We start from the raw sequence: 24,880 nt of genomic DNA, 5'->3' as shown, positions 1-24,880 counted from the left end.
AAAGAAAACCTATATATTACATTTATTAAGAGAACAAATAGGCTGTTTTGATTACTATCTTTAGACATTTGAAATTAAATGTTGTGAAAAACTATCGCAGCACCATATTATAATTAAGAAGTAACTGTAACCCTATATTGAGGGACATATTTATTAAAAGTAGAGATAAAAACACATCTTTTTTCAGGGGAATTTATTAGGCCTTCTCTGGCGCAATGTAAATCAACATAACATGAATAACATACAATGTTTTATATACACACACACATACACACATATATATATACATATACATACATACATACATATATACATATATGTAGTGTTGAAAACTTTTACAAAGATATATTATATTGCAAATCTACACTCAAATAACTTACAAGATAATGAGTCATTTACTTTACACTGGCAACAAAATCTCCATTGCTGGTAGAAACTGCATATTTGCCAAAAGCTGCCAGCTAGATACTTCATATATACTCAAAACAATGTTTAGGACTTATACTGCACACAGCTGGCTGTCTCTTTTATTACACATGGTTTATGTAAACTGTAGATTCAATGTCATCTTTACAGTATTACAATTTTTGCTGAACAAAGGCTTCAAGCTTAATGATAATCCGTGCGGTACATTCCATCACTCTCATTGCCACCTCAGATGTGTATCTGTCATTTGGAATTTGGGGAAATGGCAAAAGATCAGGATAGCGAGTTCTCAGGCTGTCCACGCCATATCCTTCTAGAATCTGAACATCATTGGCAAGGCCTTTTAATTGGGAATTGTACTCCTCAACTTTTTGAGCCAGGGCAGTTGGTTTTACATCTTTGTCTGACTTTCCTCTGACTGCATAGTCAGCAGCTATCAGTGCAAGCTTTGTGGCCAGGTAACATTTGAAACAAACCCACTCATTAGCATTTTTATGAAGATCATTCCGAGCAGCAGAGTAGTTTGCTCTTGCTTGTCTAAGCCACCTGCGGGCTTCTACAGGGTTACCAACTGTCTTGAAGGTAGGGGGGGCAAAGAAGCGGTGAGAGTGTGATGAACCTGCATTGCCTGTATAATGCTCCCTAAACTGCTGCCTTTCAGACTTGTGGTTTGTTGCTTCTTGGTTCCATGATGAATAAAACCTTTGAAATGAGAACTTTTCTGACTGGAAGCGGGTTGATGAAGCAGAGTATGATCTCCTGGAGGCTCTGTCTGTATTTTGCTGATCAGTCAAAGACTGTTTTTCCATCCTGTTGATCTCCATCTGTAAATGCTTGAAGACTTCTGTGGCAATGTCCAGATTCTCTGCATTTTTGTCTGGATGCCACTTTAGGTACAATCTTCTGATTATCTTCTTTCTCTCTATCTCAGGAAGCTTCCAGGCTTGTTCAATTACTAAGGTTACTTCCTTCAAAATCTCTGGCAATGCATGAAGCTTGATCTTTCTTGGAGTCTGTTTGTGAGTGGGGGGTCTCAGATTTTCCTTCCCGGCAAAAAGGGGAGGGATTATTCTTAGACCAGAAGAACAACTTTTTGGACTAGTAGGAGTTGATGGGACACTGGAGTCATGAGCATGGGTACTGTCTTCTTGTCTTGAGAATTTGTACAAGTCAAGAGAACTGACTATTTTGTACTCACTGTAACCAATGTCAATCTGGAAGCATTTTCCAAGGACACTTGTGTTTTCCGCCTCTTCTCTATCTACCTCTTGAACAATGATGGCATATGTATATGTAGGCTGGTAGGACCCATACATGTCTCCACCCTCAGAGTCAACAAGGTAACCCACATATTCTCCTGGATAAAATACATTCGTTGGATCCATGAGGAGTGTGTGATGTATCTCTGCTGGTATTGGGGTTCCAGGGAGGGGTAGCTCAAGTTTTGAAGGTTCTGTTGAGTCATACTTTACCCCAAGGTTGTCCAGCTTCTCTGAGATTCTGTAAATGTCATTACAGCCAAGCATGGCAATCAGATAGGATGTATCAGAAATCAAATTGTCTGTAGCAGATTTCAATGTCATTGCCAGTGCTAAAAGAAAATTGATGTCTTTGCTGTCTGAATGCTGGATATAGAGGTGAATCACAGCTGTCCCATATCTCTTAAGGAAGGCAAGTGTTTCACTGCGGCTGTGTGGGATGGGACTGCAACCTTTCACTCTCAATGTTGTTTGAAGTTTTTCAAAACAAGAAACTTTTAATCCTTCACAAAGTGCTTTGCAGAGACGTATGGCTTTTTCCTCATTCACAAGGTATGCATTGTCATTCTCATGTTTCATTATTCTGAATAATCCTGTGATGAACTGCTCTGAAGACAGCAACAACTGAAGGCGGCCCTGAAGTGAACAAAGAGCTCCAAATTGGCACATTTTTGGAGAATCTTCATCTAGTTGCTCTTCAAGAATGCTACTTAGCAGTCTTGGTCTTAGTTTCTGTGGGAGTAGCATGATCAGCTTTGTGTGAAAGGCATGTTCTTTGCCAAGATAGCACTGGCTCATGTCCACCAGCATCTGAACTCCAATGTTACCCTGAATTCTACTCTTGTAGTGTGGGGCATCATCAAACACCAAGCTATTGGATTTTGCTAATCTACCATCATGACTTGGCAGATAAAATATCAAATCTCTTACATTCTCGAGATCTTTGCGAATCTCCACTGGATCATTATAGAGGGCCTTAAACAGCCCCGAAACAACCCTTTTGACAGTTCTCATTTCATTTGGGTCAAGTTGCTTGCCCTCTGAACTTCTGTAAATTCGCCAGAGTACTTCAACATACTGTTTGGTTGACACAACATCTTCAGTACCAAGAAGTTTGAACAGCTGATGAAAAGTACCAAGTTCTAAAGGTAATTTATACAAATAGGGTTTGAAGTCAGATTCATTGTCCAAATTAATGACAACCTCTTCAGGTTTAAGCAGTTTCCAGCCATCTTCCACCATGACAAAAGCAACCCCACGGAGCTGGTAACGGAAATCTCTTTTATCTGCACTGAGGAACTCGTAGGTTGACCTCAAAACTTTGTTTCTGGTTTTCACCATTTCATCATCTGGATTTGATATGTTGCACATATTCTTGCAGTTGCTGATTACTTTTTCCAATACTGGGTCTAAGTTTACACCTAACATGTTCAGTACTTGGTCAAGTTGTTCCTGTCCTGTCAGAGTACTTCCCTCCTGGTCTTTTATGGATGATGGTGTAGCTGTTTCGGGTAGAATTGGGCAAGATGTCCAAAGCAAGTGAATGACATCTGTTTGCTTGAACTTTGGATTTACCTGAGACCCACTGAAGCGAATCAGGGGAAGTGTGCCACTCATGTCTTGGTACTGTGAATGAAGCTTGATGAGCTCTTTTGGGGCTCTCTCTGGACAAAGGAATGGTATCATTGAGAGCTCTTTCAGAAAAGTGCCGTGGAACAGATCTGTCCTGTCTTTGAAAATGTGGTCCAAGAGGACATTGACAATGGTTTGCACTTTTTCTTTGGTCCAGCTCTCTGTTTGAGCCTTGATGCTGACCTCTTTTGCAAACTGTAGAACCTGCTGCTGTGACACTTCATTCTTCAGACCAATACTTCTCAGAAAGGTTATCCATGAGGTTAGCAACAATGTCCCATTCTTGGGTTTTGACACTTGCTCAACTTTCTTGAAAAAGTCACTTGGTATGAATGATTTTACGGGAAGCATTACTTCAAACACCTTTACTGTCTCATCATAAAAAAACTTGGCTGGCCTGAGTCTGTTTGAGTTGTCATAGATGTACGACAGTCCCTCCAACTTCTCAAGGAGTTGATCCTTCAGCTCACATGGTTCTTCCATCAACAAAAGTCTTTCCTTCAGGTAGATGATATGTTCAACTTTGGCATCATAGGAAAGACTCTCAAACTTTGGCAGGAGATGCTGAAGGTAGATTTCCAAGTCATCAATTGGCATGCAGCCAAGGAAGGCATACAGCTCTTTCAGCTGCAGACTGTCAGTAAGAAAGGCAAATGAGGCTGTGTGAGCCCATTTGTCTATGTCTGCAGTGGGAATGCTTTTTGCAAGAACATAGTTTGCTCCATAGTTTGCAATGCTTATGTATCTCCCACTGACTGATTTAAAGCATGGGAGAAGTTTTAGTCGTTGGACATCTTTTGTGTAAGGTTAGCTAGATTGCAGTTGAAATACAACAAGAGAGCCTCAAAGTCCTTGTCAGTCAGATTTGCTGCCTTGAATGCAGATGTCTGAATCATGTACTCTAAGGCTTTCAGGACACTTGATGGATTTTCAATGTTTGCAGTTTGTTTGGAAAGAAAAGGAATCATCGGATTCTCCTTGACACATATTTTGTTTACTGCAAGCTGAATGCACCCAGCTTTCATCAGAATGTGAAAAACTTTGTCATTTTGACCATGTGGAAATAGAGCTATGTTTATCAAACTCAGAGGTAAGAGGACATCTTGCTCAGGAACAACTATCTTTTCTCTGGTCATGAATTTGATTCCAGGGAGCAAAGCCCAATCCTTCAGAATATCAAGCACTGTGGCAAGACTGGGCTTGCTGTCCACCTGATCCTCCTTAACAGCAATATTTTCACTGATGAAGTTCCACACATTCTTCAACCAAGATTCACTTGCGAAGCTGTCTCTCCATTTTACAGGGATCTTGGTTCGATATTCTCTTGGAAGAACTGATCCCAGTAGGTCACCAAAGCAACTGATGTCAAAGTTCTTTGCAGCTCCTCCCTTTAAAAGGATGTTGCTGTACCTTAGGTACATTGTGTTCATGAACAATTCTTTCCTTGATGAGATGAGCTCATGATGTGTTGTCAGGAACTTAGGTCTCTTGGAATCAAATACCTGAAGCATATTGTCCATTGTTACCAACAGAGGCATACCCTCAATTTCGACTTCATCTACTTCCAAGTCTTTGAAGCAATAGTCAACTAAAATCTTCAAGTTGTGAACTAGCTTATAGTTAGACTGCTGGAGACGGCAGGGGAGTTTTCCAACATGGCAAGATGTATCTGGTGATGAGAATGTGTGAAGAAAGACGCGCACTTCCTCTGGTGTCACATAACTCACTGGTATCCCTGCATCTTCCAAACAGAAATAGAGATTTGCTGTCTCATCACAGCTGTGAACCAGGTTAAAACCAATATCCAGAAGCAGCGTCTTCAACCTGTAAACATTTTCAGCCACAGACTTCCTTGACGTAATGTTGTACTCTGTGTTTTTCAAGTGCTGAAGCTCATCTTGTAGCAGATTATCAAAAAAGGCTCTTCCCTTGGTTGCAGTTGATGTGTTTACCCATGAAATGTAAACAACAGAGTGCATGTCAGAGTTGTCATGATGCACTGCTTTCACAACAGGAAGCAGGCGTGTCAGGTTTGCATGGATACAGTTATAAACTGCTTTGACCAAGCAGTACCAATCTGGCTGTATAGCAAGTCTGTTGACTGGGAAGAAGTACAGATACTTCCGTAGTGTATCTTTAACAACATGAAGTGGTGTTGCTTGTAGAATGGTCAGGGTGGTATCAGGACCTGGGAAGTATCTGCGCTTAAGTTGAACCAGAAGTTCCACAAAGGCAGGGGCTATCAGGGATGTCATCAAATTGTTATTCCAGTCGCTTCTGACCCCCACTCCATTGTCATCTCTCCATAAGTTTCGTCTAGCAGAGTCTAATGCAAAATGTCCATTGACGTGAAAAGGTAAGCCGGTCTCCAGTGAAAGGGGCAAGAAACAGAAGGCTCTGTGGGTCTTTTTGTAGTTATGGCTTACACATGCAGCTACACCTCCACGTGGAAACAGAGTTATGTCTTCATTTTTGTGAGCTGAAATCACACTCTTTGAGATTTTTTCAATGTTAGGGAAGCCTGATCTGTTGCAAACCATCCATGTTGTCATATTTCCATCGATGTCCTCTATGTCCATTGTGTAGGTTATATGTTGGACTGGAATTGCAGTGAGCTGCTTCTTTTTAGTCACACTGTCAATGACTGAGGCATGAAACTGTTTGCGTTTCAGCCGATCACTATCTGTAATTTTGGCAGTTACAGTATACAGTGTTTTTAGTTCTCCAGATGAATGATCAATTTCACAGATTGCTATTTTCTCCATGTGGTTGAGGAACATAAGAAGTTCTGCACCATCATTTTTTAGCTTATCTAGAAGGTTTTGCACCATTCTGTCTGATGCAGGGACAGAACTGATCTCTGATGCTCTTGCCATCTCTGTAGAGCGAATGGGGAATCGGAACATTGTGCTGCGTTCTAACTTGAAATGAATCCCCAAGTAAAGATTTAGAACATCTGAAAACTGAGTTCTGAAGTCAGAGTCCAAGTCTTTAAACATTCTTCCAGGACTCACAGATGTAGCCCCAGGAGCGAACTGTGCATGTGGATCAAAGATGCATAGAATATCATTGTTTGAAATAAAGGATGGGCAGTCAGTAATGTGATACACAGAGTTGAATCCTATGCCATACTGGCCTGTTTTCCCAGGATTGGCCTCTTTTGTCCCTCTTCCAAGATTCTGTATGCCTCTGATATCGTCCTCTGTGAAAGGCTGGTTGTTATATACACAGAGTGCAGGGCCTTGCATTGGGATCCATTTATCATCAAATATTCTGTCTGTGGGGTGTGTCCTGGGATCAAAAACAAAGTAGATTTCAGTGGCTTTTGCATCATCTGCATTTTGTAGCAGCTCTTTCAGCATTTCTTTTTCTGATGGATAAGCATTGAGGATGCTTTTAATCCTACTTGTGAGTTTTTCTTTCTGTCCAAAGTCACTCCCAAGTGAAGAGAAGCAGACATTGGAGGCGTACCTCTCCAAGGCTTTATGGCGTTTTGGGACAGCTCCTAATTTCACAGCAACCTCTCTTGGAATGTCCCCATGGCAATATTTTACAGTAGAGTCTTTCACTTTGATCCAAGGGCAGTCATTGTAACACAGTGATTTTGATGGTTGCAATGTCAGTTTGGAGTCGGGTAACAGAATATCGCCATACTTGGCTTTGCAGTATTCTTGATTTCTGTCTCGAATCAAACTCCATATTCCTTCACTAATGATTCTTCGACACAACTGGAAAATCTCCTCTGTGAGTGGCTTTTGGCCACAATCTTGCTTCACAGTTTCAAGAACGGCAGAGAAATCTTCAACTGTGTAGTTGGGCTGTACCCCAATATTTTCAAAGAGCTCACGACAGCTGTTTCTGTATTTGTTAGGGAGTTGAAAAAGATGTGGAGCTACATCAAAATTCAGATGGAAAGCAACTTTGGCAGGACTGACATATGTGTTCTCTACCAGGATGGAATCGAACGATTTTAGTTCCTCAGTTATTTGCTCTTTAGCTTTCTCATCCTGTAGCATTTCTTCATGAAGAAACTTATAACAGGCATTTGTCATGTTTTCCTGATACAATGTGATGCCATCAAATGATTGAGACAGTTTCTCAAGTTGACTAATGACAAGTCCAACTGAGGGCTTCCTTATTAGACCAAGACAGTCTTTCACAGCCAATGACATTGCACCACAACCTTTGAAAGATGGAGAATTTTCATTTAAGATTGGTTTCATCAGACACACTGTGTCTTGATGTTCAGTTGTGAAGAGTTCTCCGGGAGAGAACATTTCTGTTGAGGGAAAGTTATTTCCATGCCATGGGAGTGAGAAGCCAGCAGGTCTTGACAGGAATGGAAGGAACTTGATGTCCTTGAGCTTTTTTAATTCTTCAGCTGCACCTGAAGCTCTTATCTTCAGTTTCTCATCGATGAGACTTAGTAGGATACTGCTACGAAAGCATGCAGCTATGTGGTCACTTTCATTGAGATCAATAACAGATTGAGCACGCTCTATAAGGTCCTTCCATGACAGATCATCTTTTACCATGCCTAACTCCAAAAGCTTCACTAAACAGACAGGGTTTAGGTAGTCTTTCGAAGTCCCTTCTGGAAATCTTCCGTCATCATTGTTGTACAGTTTAGCAACTCTTCCCTCCGGATGGATGAGCCTAGAAGGCAAAACCAGTTTCTCATTTGGGCCAGAGCAAGGGATACAAGGAGAAGCACAGAGAACTGAGGCAAATTCTTCAAGTTTTTCATTCAAAACATAGAGAATCAGGGGATCACGGAGTTCTTTCTCAATTTCTTGGATGTGTGGGAAGAAAACATCTGAAAAAAACTGCTGCTCTGTCAGAGTATTTTGTATCAGCTTCCCTTTACACCCAGCATCTTCAAATCCCTCCTTCACCCAGTCAGGGAGCTCAACAGCGCAAAGGTTTTGTGAGCTGCTTTTGTTGAGGTATTTTGAGAATATCTTGAAAGCAGCCGAACCAATGTCTGACCTACATAGTAAGGCATCATCAAGGAATCTGACGTATTTGATAGATACCCAGAGTTCGCCATCTGAGAAAACCTTTGCATGCTCACTGTCACCTCCTTTTGCTATTTCTTGGTAGACACCCTGGCTGATCAGTGTGAAGTCATCATGCACTTGACTTGGATCTGGCCATGTTGCATAATAACTGTAGTCGATGAGTTCTCCACTCTCAGCCATTGAGCGCAGCATTTCAAGTGCTGCTAAATATGCTTGGACAATGACATGTCTCATGAACACAGAATTCCACTGTCCTTTGGTGTCAGTTTTCCAAATCTCTTTCCGATTGGAGGTCACAGCAAAGCAGCCATTAATGTGGATCGGAAGACCTGTTTTGATCCTGAGAGGTAAATAACAAAAAACCTCTCCGATTGGTGTGGCATTGATCTTAACCGTCCATTTGCGATTCTCTTCCTCTGCAAGCAGAACAGCCACCCCTCCACATGGTACTAGTCCAAGTCTTGTTCCACTATCACTGAGGGAAAACTTGAGTGCCTCAGTTACATCCATGCATGAGCAAATGAGCCAGTTGGTGACCTCTACTGCCTTTTGGGGCATTTCATCTGTAAGTCTTCTTGTCTGAACTCCTTTCGCAGCCATCTCAAAGTACTGGTTAGGATCTTCCTCTGTACCTCGAAACAGTGGTGAGTGAAGATCAACGATTCGTTTGAACACATTATGAAACTCCTCCACCAAAACGCGTATGATACATCCAGATTTGGGAACATCTGAAGGTACCTTATTGGTGCTTGCTGCTTTTTTCATAACCTTTGCTGCAGATTTCAAGATACTTAGAGGTCCATATGAGGCTTTAGATGACCATACACTTTTGTTGATGGTGACGACATCTTGTGCTCCCACTGGATTTGGTTCCTCACATTTCAGGTATTTCAAGACCATACTTCCAACATGCTGAGTAAACAGAATGAACCTATGGCCACAAATGCTGAACTCATCAACCAGGGAATAGATGTCCGTGGTGTTGTAGTACAGACTACTGATTTCACTCACTGCGGCTTCCTGCTCTGTTCTAAATGGAAGTCTGAACAGTGTTCCATTATATTTGTATGGGGAGTCCTGTGCAAGAGGAAGCTGGCAATTAAATACATGAATGAACGGTCTGAACTGGTTGGGGAATTTTCTCAGCCTTTTCTGTTGTTTGCTCCAGTTGATTTTGATCCCTGGATTGGACCTGTCTCTGATGTGCTTGCTGATGTGATTGATGTTTGGATCAAACATGATCATGAACTCTCTGCTCATTATGATGGGGATATCAGTGATGTGATAAACTGAGTTAAAACCCAAACCAAACTTGCCAACTTTGTCTGCTTCACATCTTTTGACTGATCCCCCCAACCTTGTAATGTTGAGAAAGTCTGTATCTGAGAATACAGAGTTGTTAAAAGACCACAAGGAAGCCCCATGACAAATGATCATGCCAGGGTCAAGGAGATTCTCTCGAATGTCAGCATTTCTTCTCATGTCAATGAGAAAACTGCACTCTGTTGCGCTTGCATCATCAGCATTCTGGAGTAGCTCTTTGAAAATGTCCGCAACGGATGGATATTCCTCCAAGATGTTCTTTATTCTTACTGTCAGTGGTTCTCTTTGGCCTGATTGTTCAAATCCAAGGTTTTCTGGGTTTATCAACCTGGTGCTCAAACATGGCACTTTCAGCCACTCTGCTGTTTTCATGGGGATGTCATCATGCACTAATATAATTGGCTCAGATGCATCTTCAAGTAAATCATTCAAATCATCAACCTTGATGTCACAGTAGGTGCATTCATGAATAGGCTTCATGACTAGTTTGTTTGGGTCTTTGTAACAAAGAATTGGCACATTCATGTTGATATCTACAGGTATCTGATTGTTGTACAGCCATCTTAGGATGTTGGTTAAAAGTAAGACATTATGCTTACTATCCTCCTTGGTAATCCCTCCTTCACATTTTTGTTGTATCACACTGATGACTTCAAACACGTGACTCGGGCGAACCTCTTCAACTGAGCCACAAAACTTGAAAAGCTTGTGAAACTTTCTGATTGTTTTTGGCAGGGAGTACAGGTAAGGCTGCAAGTCAAGATCAGAGAGGGGTTTTAGGACCGTTTGGCAAGGTGATGAGAATGTCTTGCCTGTCCAAACCCAATCAAAAGGCAGTGTTTTCATTGCTTCTCCTGCATCCTCCAGGTGAGCCTGCATGAAACCATAAATCTCAAACAAGATCTGCTGGAATTGATACCAATCCTCAGTGATAAAGGCTTGAGATTTATAGCAGTCATTCACTGCTTTCAGGTGCTGTAGAACTTGATCCACCTGTGGCTCTAAAGTTAGTTTTAGGGCCTTTTTCATACCTGAAGATGTGTGTTCAACCAGTGCTACTGATGATCCCACAAGCACTGCATGGGATAAGTCACACATCTCAAACAAGGAACAGATGTTGACAGTATCTCCAACCCAAGCAAGGGATTTTGGGTATGTTAGAGGTCTTTCTTTGCAGACAGGTACCCATTTTATTTTTAGCAATGACGTCTGAGCATTTGCTGATTTTACCAGCTTGGTTTGCCTGTTAAGAATTTGGAGGAGTGTCTTTGCTTTTTTGATTATGAGGTCCCACTCCGGCTCCTTGCTACTTTGCAACTCCTCTATTTTAAACGCCACTTTGAGTGCATCCTTTTCACTGAGCTGTACTTCATTTCTAAGTCCCAGTTGTCTGAGTGAATGAAGAATGTCAGGTGAAGACCTAAAGGTACTTGTGGGAAACCTGGTTTTCTCTTCCATGTAAAACAGATTTTGTAGAACCTCAAGCTCAGGATCAAATAAATCTGAGGCTTTGGCTGACTTCCCACAAGGCAGCTGAATAAATTTGAGTGAAGAAAGCCATCCGATCACTGATGCATTTTCATTTTTTAGAAATGCTAGATGTGTAAGGGCCCAAAGCATGATTTGGGTTATCTCATCTGAAGTGTAGAACCCCCTTTCCACATCCTGAATAATCATCTTCAAACAGTCAGTTGTTTTGACTTGTTCCACATTTAGCATTTTGATGAGACGGATTGATTCCTCATCAGAGCAAGCTACAAGATTCACAGATAGTTTTACATCTGGTGGATACTTGGCTCTATGATGTAAAGCCCTAGCCCCTCTCAGTGTGGTAAATGCTGAGGTACCTTCAGAGCATGTCCCAACTTTCTCAAAGATGGAAAGATCAAGCAGGGTATGCTTTTCTTTTTCTGTTATGTCAGACAGTCCGGCAAGAAAACCTCTGAGTGCCATTCTCTCTTTGACAGTCAAACAAGAGACTTGGCTGGAAAGTCGCTGTATTGACCATCTGCCCATTATTTGCAGAAGTGTACCAGGAGAGGAAGGGTGAATGTAATTCTTAAGCAGAGGATGCTGCAAACATGTGTCAAGCTTTCGTATCACAACTCCTCCCAGCTTTTCCATGATGTCAAACAGGCTTTCAGACGGTGATGTGTCTTCCTCATCAGCTAGAATTATAGGGGATGGAGTTTTGAGACGCAGAAGCTTTACCTTTTCCATACTCTCCTCCAGTGGCAAAAGTGGAATCAATGGCATGTCTTCAAAAATGCTTAGGTCCTCAGAAAAGTTTATGTAGAGGTGCTTCCATATCATCTTAAGCCAAGAAACCGTAGGATGCTTTAGTTGTCTGTTTCCAGGTTCCCATTGGACAATGAAGTCTCTAGTTGTCCAGGCTTTTGTCAGGATCTCCTTGATTAGTCGGGCTGATCTTTCAGGGTTCAGCACTTGTAGCTGAGTGCAGGGTCGTCCTGTCAAATTAGAAGACAATTTTATTTAGTCATCAATACAAAATTTAAATAAAGTCATCCATCAGGGCCGATCAAATAAGGTTTTGTTATTGTTAAGTGAAATGCAGCGGTCTGAGAAGAAAAAAAAAGTGTCAAATCTGACCTAATTGAAAGGCATTAGGCACTTTCTAAATACTATGTTATGTCAGGTCAGCAGGACAGCATATGTAACAAATATAAAACCTTTGAACAAATCGAAATGTCTATGAGCTGTAGCTGATCTGACATTTCTTGTGTTTTAAAATGGAAAGCCATTGCATTTGTTTTGAAAAGTGTAAAAATTGGTCTACCTCAAAACAGTCCAAAATATCATACACATTTGGCTGATGCAAACCATGCAAACATACTTGCACAAATCATGTTTTCACACAAGCTTGTTAAATTTCAAATAGTTTTTTGAGTATTTTGGAAGACTTGAGAGATACTGGTATAAGGTGAAACCATGAGACAATACTGGGAACCTGAGTAAATCAATTTAGAATGACTATGAGTATAGAAACATGGTATTTTTATTTTAATCACATACAAACAATGCATTAGTTAGGGGTTAATAATATATTTTAAAAGGTCACACTTGAAATACCTACCTGAGTAACCCCAGGGATATTGTTGGACTGTAATTAAATTGACATATTTTAGGAATGTTGAGGGGAATAACAGTTTTCCTTTTCTGATAATTAAAAAAACAAAACAATAATTGAATATCTGCACACATAAGCTGTTCAAGTGTCATATTGCTGATGTACTGAAAGCATACTGACACACAAGAAAAATGTCCCTCCTTTCACTACAGCTGATTTGTTCCCAAAATGGTGCTTGGATATCAACCATCCAAGCTAGTGGTAAGGGTAGGTAGATGAGTGTAATGAAATTTCTATATATTTTTTGCAATATGTTTATCATATGTTTATATGTTTTGTCATATGTTTATCATAGAATTAACTGAGCTCAAGCGGAACTACAATTAGCAGTGATTTTTAATAACACTATTTAGAGCTTCTTTTCTGACCGCAAGTCACAGTCAGTGCCCACTTCTTTCAATCACCTGGGCTTTAAGAGAGTCATCAGTGACAGGAATCTGCATATCATCAGTTGAAACATACTTTCATGCAAGTAGAGCTGTTGTAGAGATGCAAACCCCTGCTGTGCTGGGCTCAAATCAAACTGAGTCAAGCCATTCCAGCACTTAGCACCATCTTAAGGCCTCAGACAGACCAAGATAAAAACACTGCAAGTGCGCAAACCTACTTAGAAATGCTGTATTTGCTGACATCAACCTTGGAGAGGAGAACAAACAAGTTTACCTGATTGCTGTGTGGATATTCACTTTCTTTGTAAACACTGACACCTGCTTTGGCACAAGGAGGAGGTTGTACTCTTTGGAATGTCAAAGCAGAACAGGCAAAGAACTGTTGTATGTATCTCCTTTTCTACTTTACTGATATTTATTCACAGTTTCTTCAGCTACCCCATCATTTAAGGGACATTTTTGCAACTTTTGTTGATATAACAAATCAAATAATGGTGTGTTTGATAGCTTCTTCTGGATCTTTGCTGAAGACAGCGTGCGGTGGTGGACACAGCCTGACTCCAACTGCTGCAACCATTTATACCAGTTGTACCTTTGTAATCACTGTTATTTATTCTCATGTTATTCTTAAACCTGCTTGAGTCCAGCTGCTATAATCAACAATAAAATTCCTAGCTTTATTAATATTATCATAATTGTAAATTCTAATTTCAGATCTGTTGAATTGAACTTTTAATAATATACGGATCATCATTTATTGTTATTATTATTATTATTATCTTGCTGTTACTGAAAATACTACACATTCTTCTACCATCATTGGCACTGTAACCATAAGTTATTCATGAGCTGTTGTCGTCATTGTTGACTGTCTCTATCTTTCTTTCTGCATCTCCCTTTCCAAGCCCAACCTGGTCATGGCTGTTCAAAGGGATATTTCAGGTTTTTTTAACAGGGGTTGTATGAGTTTTATGTCACTAGTAATTGTACTAATTTACACGCCTGCACCACCTGGTAAATGGGAATTTCTCCTGCTCTCCAGTTTATTACAAAAGTTTCTCCGCTTTTTCCTCAGGTGCATTGAATTGCCTTTTCCTCTGTAAACTCCAGCTCATAAATGTGTCCATGTGTGTCCGCAGTAAGCGGCATGTAATCTTCTGTCTGTCAGAATCACTCATTATTAAGTTTGGTTGTATTTTTGTCACTTTGAAGCCTGCAGACCTGACCAGCTGACCAGTGTGCTGCAGGCCGAAGAGCACCTCTGTGTTGAGTACGCAAATAGTGCAAAATCAAACAGGCTTTCTGGTGGCAAAGTGAAGTGCTGAAAATATCACAAGTGGAGTGTACACCCAAACTGAAATGAGTGCGTGGGTTGGAATCGTCAAAATTGGCTAAATTATGTTGCAGGACAGCGGAAAACTGTAGCCTAGCTTGCATGCTATTTCTCCCTGCTGTTTCTCATTAAAGCGGCCGAGCTGACCGGCATCTGTTGTGGCTAGTACAATTATTAGTGACGTAAAACTCATACAACCCCACTTTAAAACACACTGAAATATCTCTTTAACACGAGTCTGGTTCTACTCAAGGTTTCTGCCTGTTAAACCAAAGCTTTTCCTCATCATTGATACTTGCCAAATGCTGTAAAAAGCTTTGCTCGTGGTAAATAAAGATACCATGATGGTCCTTTATCCCTCTTTCCAACCCCAACTTGGTTTAGGCAGATGGCTGTCTAACATGAATCTGGTTCTGCCTGTTAAGAGGAAGTTTTTCCTTGCCGCTATAAGTAGCTATATACTGCAAGGTGCAATGCTCATGGTGGATTAAGATGAGATAAGGTCGAGTCCTGTCAGTAAGAGAGGACTGGATCATATCCTGTATTGATGTTGGGTCTTTGTGAAGAGTATGGTCTATCCCTGCTATGTTTGTGAAAGCGTTTTGAGATAACATTTGTTTTGATTTGGCGCTATACAAATTAAGATTGATTGATTGATTGATTGATTGATTGATTGATTGATTGATTGATTGATTGATTGATTGATTGATTGATTGATTGATTGATTGATTGATTGATTGATTGATGTTGGGTCTTTGTAAAAGTAAAACAACCAGTACAGTCTTGGCCTGCTCTTTTTGTAAACATTTGTTGTGAATTAGCACTATATAAATTAAAACCGACTGACTGAATACTCCTGGGAAACTTTATGGACAAAGAATATCTATATAGGAATGTTTAAGAGATTATATGTTAAGAATGAAATATTTTACAATACCTCTATTTTTTGCAGCCTTCTTCAAAGCGCCCAGCACCGATGGTTTGATGCTTTCTGACATGAACCGATCCTCAAGACCAGGATACAGAGACCTAATGTCAACAAAAAAGAAAATAGGGAACTTTGTGTTATTGACAAGAATTGCAACTTGAAATACAAACTGTCTTTGCCTCTCAGTGTAGTGTAATGGAAATTGTATTATATTCCTACCAGGGGTATTCCTCAGATGCAATGTAGATGGCATCCTTATCACTGACAGGGGATAAAAACGCTGTAAATGTCTCATCTTGCAGTGGAAGGAGCTCCAGTCCAGTAAGATCACTGTAATTGGCATCACTAAGAGCAAACTCAAGCAGCAGCAGCTTCTCCTGTGAAGACCCTTTGTGTTTGTACTTCCTGATCACCTGACGCAACAAGGATGGAGTTACTTTTTTAACTTCAGTGGACTCAGTTATGTAGGCAGCTAAGACACAGTCCACGGCAGCAGGTGCCTTCGCTACCTGCATTCCTGAGCTTTGGAGGTAGTTAATCACGGTCTCTGAAATGTCCTCGTCTTCATCATGCTCTGAGAACACAGCCTGATCCACCCGCACCCAGCTATCACTGAGTGAATAGATTACTTGCTCCTGCAGCAAGTCTTGGTAAAGTGGCTTTAGAATGGGTTTCCAGTGGGACTTTATCTGCTTAGGGTCTGGCCAGGCTCTATAGGTCTCTGTAGGGGATAATGGAAAGTCTTGGTCCTCTTTGTTCTGTACCCTTTTTATAATATCACTTATGAGCGTGAAATAAACCCTAGGAGTCACAGTGATGATCAGCAGCTCATTCCACAAGGCTGCTGGATCCCTCCACTGGTCCACTTCCCGCCACTTGATACTCCTACGGTTGTCTGTGACTCCAAAGAAGCCACTGACATGAACTGGAAGCCCTGTCTCACTCTCCTCTCCTGGGGGAAGAGGGAGGAAGCAAAAAGCTCGTCCTGAGAAACCAGATGTTGCACCTTCATCTTCTTTGTTCATCGCAGTAAGAGGCAAAGCAATCCCGATGGTAGGCAGGAACTTCAACTCATCTGCCAGGGAGTCTAACTCTGTACAAAGTCCTCTACCCCCAACACCATTAGAAACCAACCATGTTGTTCTCTGAGTCTCTTTATCTGTGTCATCCTGTGTCTCTATGTTAACCTTATAAGTGACACATGTGACTTTAGACGAGGGAACACCATTGCTGTAGCTGTCTACAGCCTGATTCAGTGTCTTCAGTGCGTTCTGTCTTTCCAGTTTATCATCTGTATTCTCTGTTGCTGTAACCTGAAACAACATGCGTTCTGTACCATCGGACTCACGTACATGCAAGGAGATCTTCTGAATGCTCTTGAGAAAGAGGAGCACTGTGTCCGCATCCGCTTTGAAAGATTCAAAGAGCTCCAAAACCTTTTCTTTGTTGTAAATGTTGCCACTTAGCTGGGATGGATTCTTGCGGAGTGGGAAGCGAAACAATGTTCCTGGAAAGCTGCCATCCTTAATGGTTTTCTCAGAGCCCCCAAAAATCCCAATGTAGGGGGCAAACTGGTCAGCCAGTTCTGTGATCTCTTTAATGTCATTCTTTAAGTTCCAGCATTGTCCGGATTCGTGCACTCCGAACAAGGTCTGATGAGGGTCCAACAACGCAATCTGGTCCCCGCTGAATATACCAGGTACATCTAGAAGAAACACAAACACTGTATCTTAAAGCATGTTGTTGATTTCATTGTTTAATGGGTAGAGTTCTGTAATTTTGATTCTAAAGCACTTTCATTGTCATTACAGGTCCCTATTTCAATGTGAGAACAAGCTCATTATTGCAAACTTGATATCTGTATTTCAGACAAGACACTTTAATGCATCATGTTGGACTGAAGTAAAGGCTATATCGAAATATTTTGTCACATTCTATACAATCCCGAATACAAAAAGTTGGGGTACTGTGGATTTTTTTTAACAGAATTTGATCTGCAATTTAAAATAGTGCAAAAACAACATATCAAATGTTAAAACAGAAAATATTTATTATCTTATGAAAAACATGTTCGCATTTGAGATTTATTTATTTTTTAAGTTAAATTTGGGGCTTTTTGGCCTTTATTGACAGGACAGCTGAAGTGAGACAGGAAATGTGGGAGTAGAGAGTGAGGGAAGACATGCAGTAAATGGTCGACTGGCCGGGAGTCAAACTGGCGACCTCTGCGACGAGGACTATAGCCTCTATACGTGGGGCACTTAGACTGCTAGGCCACCAGTGCCCCTGCATTTTAGATTTGATACCAGCAACACGCTTCAAAAAAGTTGGGACAGGGGCATGTTTACCTCTATGTTGCATCAGCCCTTGTTTTCACAACATTGTGAACATTTAGGAACCAAGAAGACCAGTTTCTGGAGTTTTTAAAGTGATATGTAGTCCCATTTTTGCTTGATATAGGCTGCTCAACAGTTAAGGCTTTCTTTCTTTCTTTCCTTCTTTCTTTCATGATACACCAAATGTTTTCAATGGGTGAAAAGTCGGTATTGAACGCAGGTTAATTTAGCCTACCGACTCTTCTAATACGGAGCCAAACTGGTATCAATATTATTTTAGCCTGTACATATTAGTCATGCCTATTTGTTGTTCTTTTGTATTTATAGCTGATGTTATTGTTATTATTTTTATTTGTATATCTTATTCTTATGCCTTGTACAAAGAGAGCACAGTTTACCAAAGTCAAATTCCTTGTGTGTTCAAGCAGTTTTCCAGTTTGTCTCTAAGATGGACCAACTTAAAAGGGCTCACGTCCAATGAAGTTTCCAGAGTTTGAATGAACTGTGTTTACAGACAATGGTTTTTGAAAGTGATTTTAACATTATTCTGAAATAGTTGTCTCTCATAGAATGGTGAACCTCTTCCCATCTTTACTTCAGAGAGACTCTGCCCTTTTTATACCATGTCATGTTACTAACCTTTTGCACATTACTACTAACTAACCTAATTAGTTCCTCCAGATGTTTATTTGACCTTTCACAATGTTTTGTTGCCCTGACCCATCTTTTCTTTGTGTTGCTGGTACCAAATTCAAAATGAGCAGACATGTTTCATGGAAAAAATTATAGTGTTCAGTCTTATCATCTGAAATGATATCTTTGCACTTTTTAAAAAAATTACAGATATAGTTCTCACTCCTCCTGTTGGTGAAATTCCAAAATGGTGGCCTTCCAGGAGAAAAATGCTCTCTGATGCGTAATAAATATGATCCTAGAAATTGTCATGTTTTTACAATCAAAAACTTTTATCATAACAAATTAACTTTGTGCACAATCACTCTCATCCTTTGTCTTTGAACTGGTGCATTTCCAGCAGCCACCCACTAAATACAAAGAGGTGCAAGGCCCTTACTAGTTGTTCTGTACAACTGTCTGGCCTCTGTGGAAGGGTAATGAGCTCTTTATATTTAACATCAAGAGTGGGTTGTCCTTATGTTAATATAAAAGGCTTATTTTAAGTTGACAAAATCAAAATATTTTTTATATTTACTGCTTTTAACTTGCTTATGAATACTAGATTCCATTTACACCAAGTATGAAGTAGGAATGCCTCTGAGTACCATACAGTGTAGTATATGTAGGGTTTATAAAAACCATCTTAATCTGTTTTATCAACATTTCACACAGTGTCTCAACTTTTTCAAAATTGTGGTTGTTCACAAAATACATCAGATGAGAATAAAAAGCAGATTGATTGATAATGATAATTGCAGTTATACACAGTTTAAACAATACAAAAAGCAACTTTCTATTATCAAATGTTTTGCTTTTATATATCTTATCTATATCCCAGAGTTTAATATCTGGTATTGCACTGCTTAGAACCCTTTTCATATCATCAGATCTGAAGCATTATTTTCTTCTGATTTGATTCAGACTTATACCTCAAATTAATCAATAATGTCTTCTTATTACTGGCTTGGCAAAAATTGTAAAGCCAAACACTAACAGAGTTACAAAAATCTACATCATACACAGAGCACAATTATTTTCTTATTACTGAGTCTCCATGAGGAAATGGCATGCACTGCAAGTTGGCATTTGATAACAGAAGTCAAAGTTTGCTTTAAGACCCTTCGCACCTGTAACATGGTACACAGAATTAAAGCCAATCCCAAATCTTCCGACTTTCAAGGGGTCGTCTCTCTTCCTGCTCCTCGCAATTTCCTGAATACCATTCCAGTCTTCCCCAGTGAACACAGCATCATTGTAGACATACAGTGCTGCACCTGCAATATATTGAGTTAAAATCAGTTCAGCAAACACAAGTTAGTTGAACTTAAAAATAAATATTCAGTACAGGTACAGTGTATTATGAGCATTAATCATGTTGATAATCACGCAACACAGCAACTGCTTAGATACTTGGGAGGAGAAGGAGAGATTCTTGTCAACAGGGGCTTGAACCTTATTCTCTCCAATAGAGGAATGGCCTCACTTATCATATGACTATCCTGCTGTGCATATTTGTACTCTAACAACTGACCTTGATGCTGAGCCATGTTAGCTGACCACAGTGACTCCACTCCATACTCTGTCTCGTTGTACATGAACTTGACTTCTGTGGCTCCAGCATCTTCAGCATTTTGAATCAGCTCCTTCAAGTGAAAACACAATCAGTGCATTCATTTAGAAAGCTGGCCCTGTCTTATGGTTTATAGAAAAGTAACGCAACATCAACTGATAGTGAGGATGCTTTTATCTAAAAAACCTTTGACTTAAATTCATCAAGGGGATATTTTGTTGTTCTAAGTGGGGTTGTTTGAGGTACTTGACAATACTGAGGTCTTGTGTACATGGAAACGCTGTCAACAGAAACAGTAAACTTTCGCCAGTCAACTTTCGCTCAGTGGACTCCACAAGAGTATCTTTGTTTAGAAATTGCAATGTACCCTTTCGCCGCACTGCCTTTGGGCAGTCAGCTTTTTCTGTGAAAGCCACAACTCAGTGGAACACCTTACCGGAGGATATTAAGAACTGTGATTCTCTCAGCAGCTTCAAAACCAAACTGAAAAGTCTGCTAAAGGACACTCAACACTGCAACCACTGATTTGATACTTTTAACTTGATATACAGTATTGTTTGTTTGATTGTTTGTTTGTGTATGTGTGCGCGTGTGTGTGCGAGCGTTTTAACAATATGATGTTTTAATTGTGACCTGCCAAGGGACTGCAGATGTAAATTAGCTTTAAGCTAACTCTGGTACAATGCATCAAATGGTGACATTTAAATATTGTACATGGTCCATTTACAAATAAAAAACAAAAAACAAACCAAAAAAAAAACTATTGTTGCATTATGGCCGTTCACGGAAGCGGCATTTTCAAAAGTGTAATTTTTAAAAACACAATCCCTTCCCCATGTAAATGAGCAAAACTATTGTATACAGATCCTCTGAAAACAGCAACGTCACAGACCCATTTGCGCAGGTGTATTATGTTCTCAGTCAAATGGCCATGTGCAAGTAGGATGAAACAAACAACAATGGTGGACTACCAAGATGTGTCTGTACTGCTAACTCTACTGAATTGTATGCTTATCCAGGCAAAGTTTACAAATTTTAAGCAGATTTTTATAGTCCTCTTGTTTGTATGCATTCGGCTGCTCGGGTCTAATGGTGTCAAAAGGGACAAAATAAATAAACAAACTTGTAATGTTTATAAAAAAAGTTGGGGATTTTGACAGTCAATCACTTGCTGTTTTTTTTGCATCTTTATGAACCGCAGTACACACACGACTCAACAGGATGTAAAAGGGAGGAAAGAAACTCCTCCAGTATTACAGAATTGAATTAGAGGATACTAGAAGCTCACATACAGCTGCAGTCTTCTTTATCAACATTTGTGTTTGGGTCAGACAATCTTAAAGTTAGTCAAATGGCATGGTAAATTTGACCCCATCTATAGACCCAGCTTCCCTGCCGGTTCTGCGATTCGTTTCTCAACAAAGGGGCAAAGCTAATCACGAGGGTATTTGTGGGTATTCATTTAATATTGACAAGAACCTCATGCAACCCCACTTACCAAAAAAAGAGCTATCCATTTAAAGTGAAAGGCAGCAGTTGGACCCCTGTACACTTGGCATCATGTATGGTAATAAAGCAAATATTAGCAACTTTGATAGCATTTATGACAACTTAAAAATAAGCAATTTTACTGACAATTATATTTTGTTATATTTAGGGGCAAGATCCACAAAATAAATATGGTTTCTATAATATGATTCAAATAATAATGTTGCATGATACTTACTTTCAGAATCTGTCCACCCTCAGGGTACCTCCTCAAAATATCTTTCAAGAATTCAACCAGTGGGGGTGTAGTCTGTCCAAACCTCCCTACAATAGAGCATTTGGGTAAGCTGTCACCATAGTCCTTTTAGGAAATGTTATTTCACACAGAAATAATTATTTCAGTCCTACCTCCCCCTTTAAGACCCCTTCCCTCCAGTGTTATAGCAACTCCATGACTTCCAGCAGGCACCAAGGCTCTGATCTGCATACTGTCTTCCAACTAGAAAGAAAGATGTGGAGACAAGGCATAAAGTAACTAAGAACAAATATAGTATGAAAACTATTACTTACATTTTAATTAAATTCAAATCTTCATTACACTGAAAAGACTTAGAAAGCCAACTTTAACAAGCTGTCATTTTAATGTGTACTATTGACAGACTTTGTTATCCTCCCATCACAATGAGTATATCATTCATCACACTGTTCAACTTTTTTGGCACACACTAGTGCGTTTGAGGATCTTTTGCATCTTTCAGAAATGATGTAGCAGTATATTTAAAAAAATGTAATCAAAGATAAAAACATACTGTTCTCCCATTGTGAGTTAGACATTGCTGTATGACAGGAAGGTCTGTCTCCTCATAAATCAACTGTTTGACATCTTGAACAGATGAGAAGGGAGAGACCTGGTAGGACCTTGGGCCAATGTACTCGTGACGAACTGTCACCCATGGCAACCTGGTAGCAAAAGAACAGCAAAATCATTAGGGAATTTTCTTGTGAAATGTGTGTTTGTATTTGTGTTTCTGCCTTTTTTTTTAAAAACAATGACAGCATAGAAAGAGGAGAATACATGAAACCACATTACCCAGCCGCAATTAAACCAGGGGCGATGCATTCAATATTTTGTGACCAAACCACTGTGCCACTTTAGTTTTGCTCAGTTATTAAAAACAAAATGAGATTGTGCAGATTCATGTCATGGAACACTCCCTTATGACAGTGGTTTTCAAAGTGGGGTCCTGGGACCCCTGGGGGTCCGTGAACCTTAGCGTGGGGGTCCGTGAAATAATCATAATAAACGTCTAATATATTATAAAACTGTTCTGTTTCAGTAAAAACAGCATGTATACAGATGAGGACCATTTGTGCAATGAAACTAGCATATTGTGCGCATTACTCCCACCCTAGTTAGCTTTGGGCCAATAGGAACTGATATGATTGTGACACTCACATCATCTGTCACGTATCACTCATTCACACTTCACTTCGGTCACAACTGTCCCTGCTACTACTTAGCTTTGCTTACTAGCTCGCGAGCATGGAGCCATTTCTAAATCAGTTCACCTCTGAACACCTCTGTAGGAAGCATGAGCCTAATCTATGTTACAATTATGAGGGGGTCCTTGGAAAATGTTCTCTCCTGTAAGAGGTCCCTGGCCCCAAAAAGTTTGAGAGCCCGTGCCTTATCTTGCTATATTATATTATGTTATATTACATTATTATTGTTTACTACAACTCACGGTCATACTACATACCCATATTTATTTTTATTTATAGCTTAATCTGTCATTACCAACTATAATCACACCATGTCAACCTGTCACTACTGAAACATTTTTAATACTGCCTCTAATTACTTCTATTTAATCTAAATTCCATTTGTAACATTGTATATATCTACATTGTATTTTATCTTTATTTTATTGTATCTTATTTTATTTCAATTTTACTTATTGAAATTTCTTCTTGATTGTACTTATGTCTGGGTTGCTGTAACAACTGAATTCCCTCCCCCCAATAATGACAATGTCAGTTTTAAAAATGTTCATTGCATTGTGGTTTTCAAAGTCAGAAAGCCTGAAGTTGCCAAAACATGATTCTTTCCTCACATTAAGGAATAGAGATTGTTAAATCAATACAGGGATCGGATCGGTTCAGTATCATTATCGGCAGATACCAAAGCCCAGGTATCGGTATCGGGACCTAAAAAGTAGGATCGATGCATCCCTATTATTATTATTATTAAGAAAAACAACATAATATAATTGCTCATTCAGCAGCAGGGCACCTGATCAGTGTAACCAAGTCAACAGTGGTGCATTCATGGGAGTTGAAATGGGGTTGGGTGGGGTTGGGAACACATGATAGTTGAAAAGCTCACCAGGCTATGATAAACAATGTTGACAGACTGACATGGTGCAGTAATTGGACCACACAATATAGTTCATTTTATTTCTTCAGTAGGGAACAACCTAAAACATCTAGCAGGTTAGCAACCCATCAGTTGCCAATACTTCTTATACTGTGACCACACATATTTATCGATTACACTTACCATAACTCTGGACGGTTGGCCATGTCGTTGCTGCTATGTGTCCAAGTACACATTCATTGGGATTCCTTCTGCACTGAGCAGAAAACTCCACCCAGAACACGGCTGTCGCACAACAAGAAAACCGTTAGTTCCATCTAAATGTGTACCGGTGTGCTCCTATATATAACATTATCTCTTGTGCTTCATACTGTGTACAGGAAGACATCATGTTAAGTCAGAATTGTATGAACAGTGGTCCTTCACCTTGTTTTACTGCTGGTGCTTGTAACTACAGACTAATAGTAATCGTTATCCTCCTGTCCCAACCTATGGTCCCAACACAAACCCCACTCACTCGAATCTGTGCAGCCTTCACCGTCACCGGTCATCCCAACAAAGACAAGATGGTACGCTTAACGATAGGCTGTATTCCTAGATATGATATCAACAACAATGGAGGGTGAAGTTATTTCCCTCCATCTACACGATAATTCCTTCAAAGGCGATGTTCTAATTATGGTGCATGACAGAGCAAGATGAGGCTAGAGGTTTCCCCCTCGTCCACTTCCGTGTCGTTTTAAATCCCCTCATGTTTAAAAATGTTTGCCTTTTCAGTGGGGGACAGCATAACTACGTGAACAGCATCAACACTTTTAGAATTCAACAGTTCTTTATTAATTGAGGAACAGAAATACTGCGGATAAACAACAGCTTATTTCGCGCATGCGTTATAGAACATTACAAACCGACTTAAAACTGTATAGCCACGTTAGCCTGCTGTCCTGTCAACTAAGTTGTTAATGCATTTGTGTT

General features: G+C 40.0%; 1 protein-coding gene across 1 annotated transcript; it reads right to left on the bottom strand.

The window, feature by feature from the left end:
* Positions 1–194: 194 nt before the first annotated feature.
* On the bottom strand, positions 195–24,741 carry sacs (sacsin molecular chaperone). Its single transcript, XM_034700986.1, is given in 11 exon segments — positions 195–4,117; positions 4,120–12,129; positions 15,469–15,560; positions 15,679–17,164; positions 19,598–19,744; positions 20,002–20,113; positions 21,767–21,852; positions 21,937–22,027; positions 22,338–22,488; positions 24,089–24,190; positions 24,332–24,741. Coding segments are annotated over 10 exon segments (13,767 nt in total). The 5' UTR covers positions 24,142–24,190; positions 24,332–24,741; the 3' UTR covers positions 195–578.
* Positions 24,742–24,880: the final 139 nt, after the last annotated feature.

This window comes from Notolabrus celidotus, chromosome 14 (genome assembly GCF_009762535.1).
Source record: "Notolabrus celidotus isolate fNotCel1 chromosome 14, fNotCel1.pri, whole genome shotgun sequence".
NCBI classification, from domain to species: domain Eukaryota; kingdom Metazoa; phylum Chordata; class Actinopteri; order Labriformes; family Labridae; genus Notolabrus; species Notolabrus celidotus.
The sequence above is the reverse complement of the archived record's forward strand: the minus strand, read 5'-3'. Positions and strand labels throughout refer to the sequence as shown.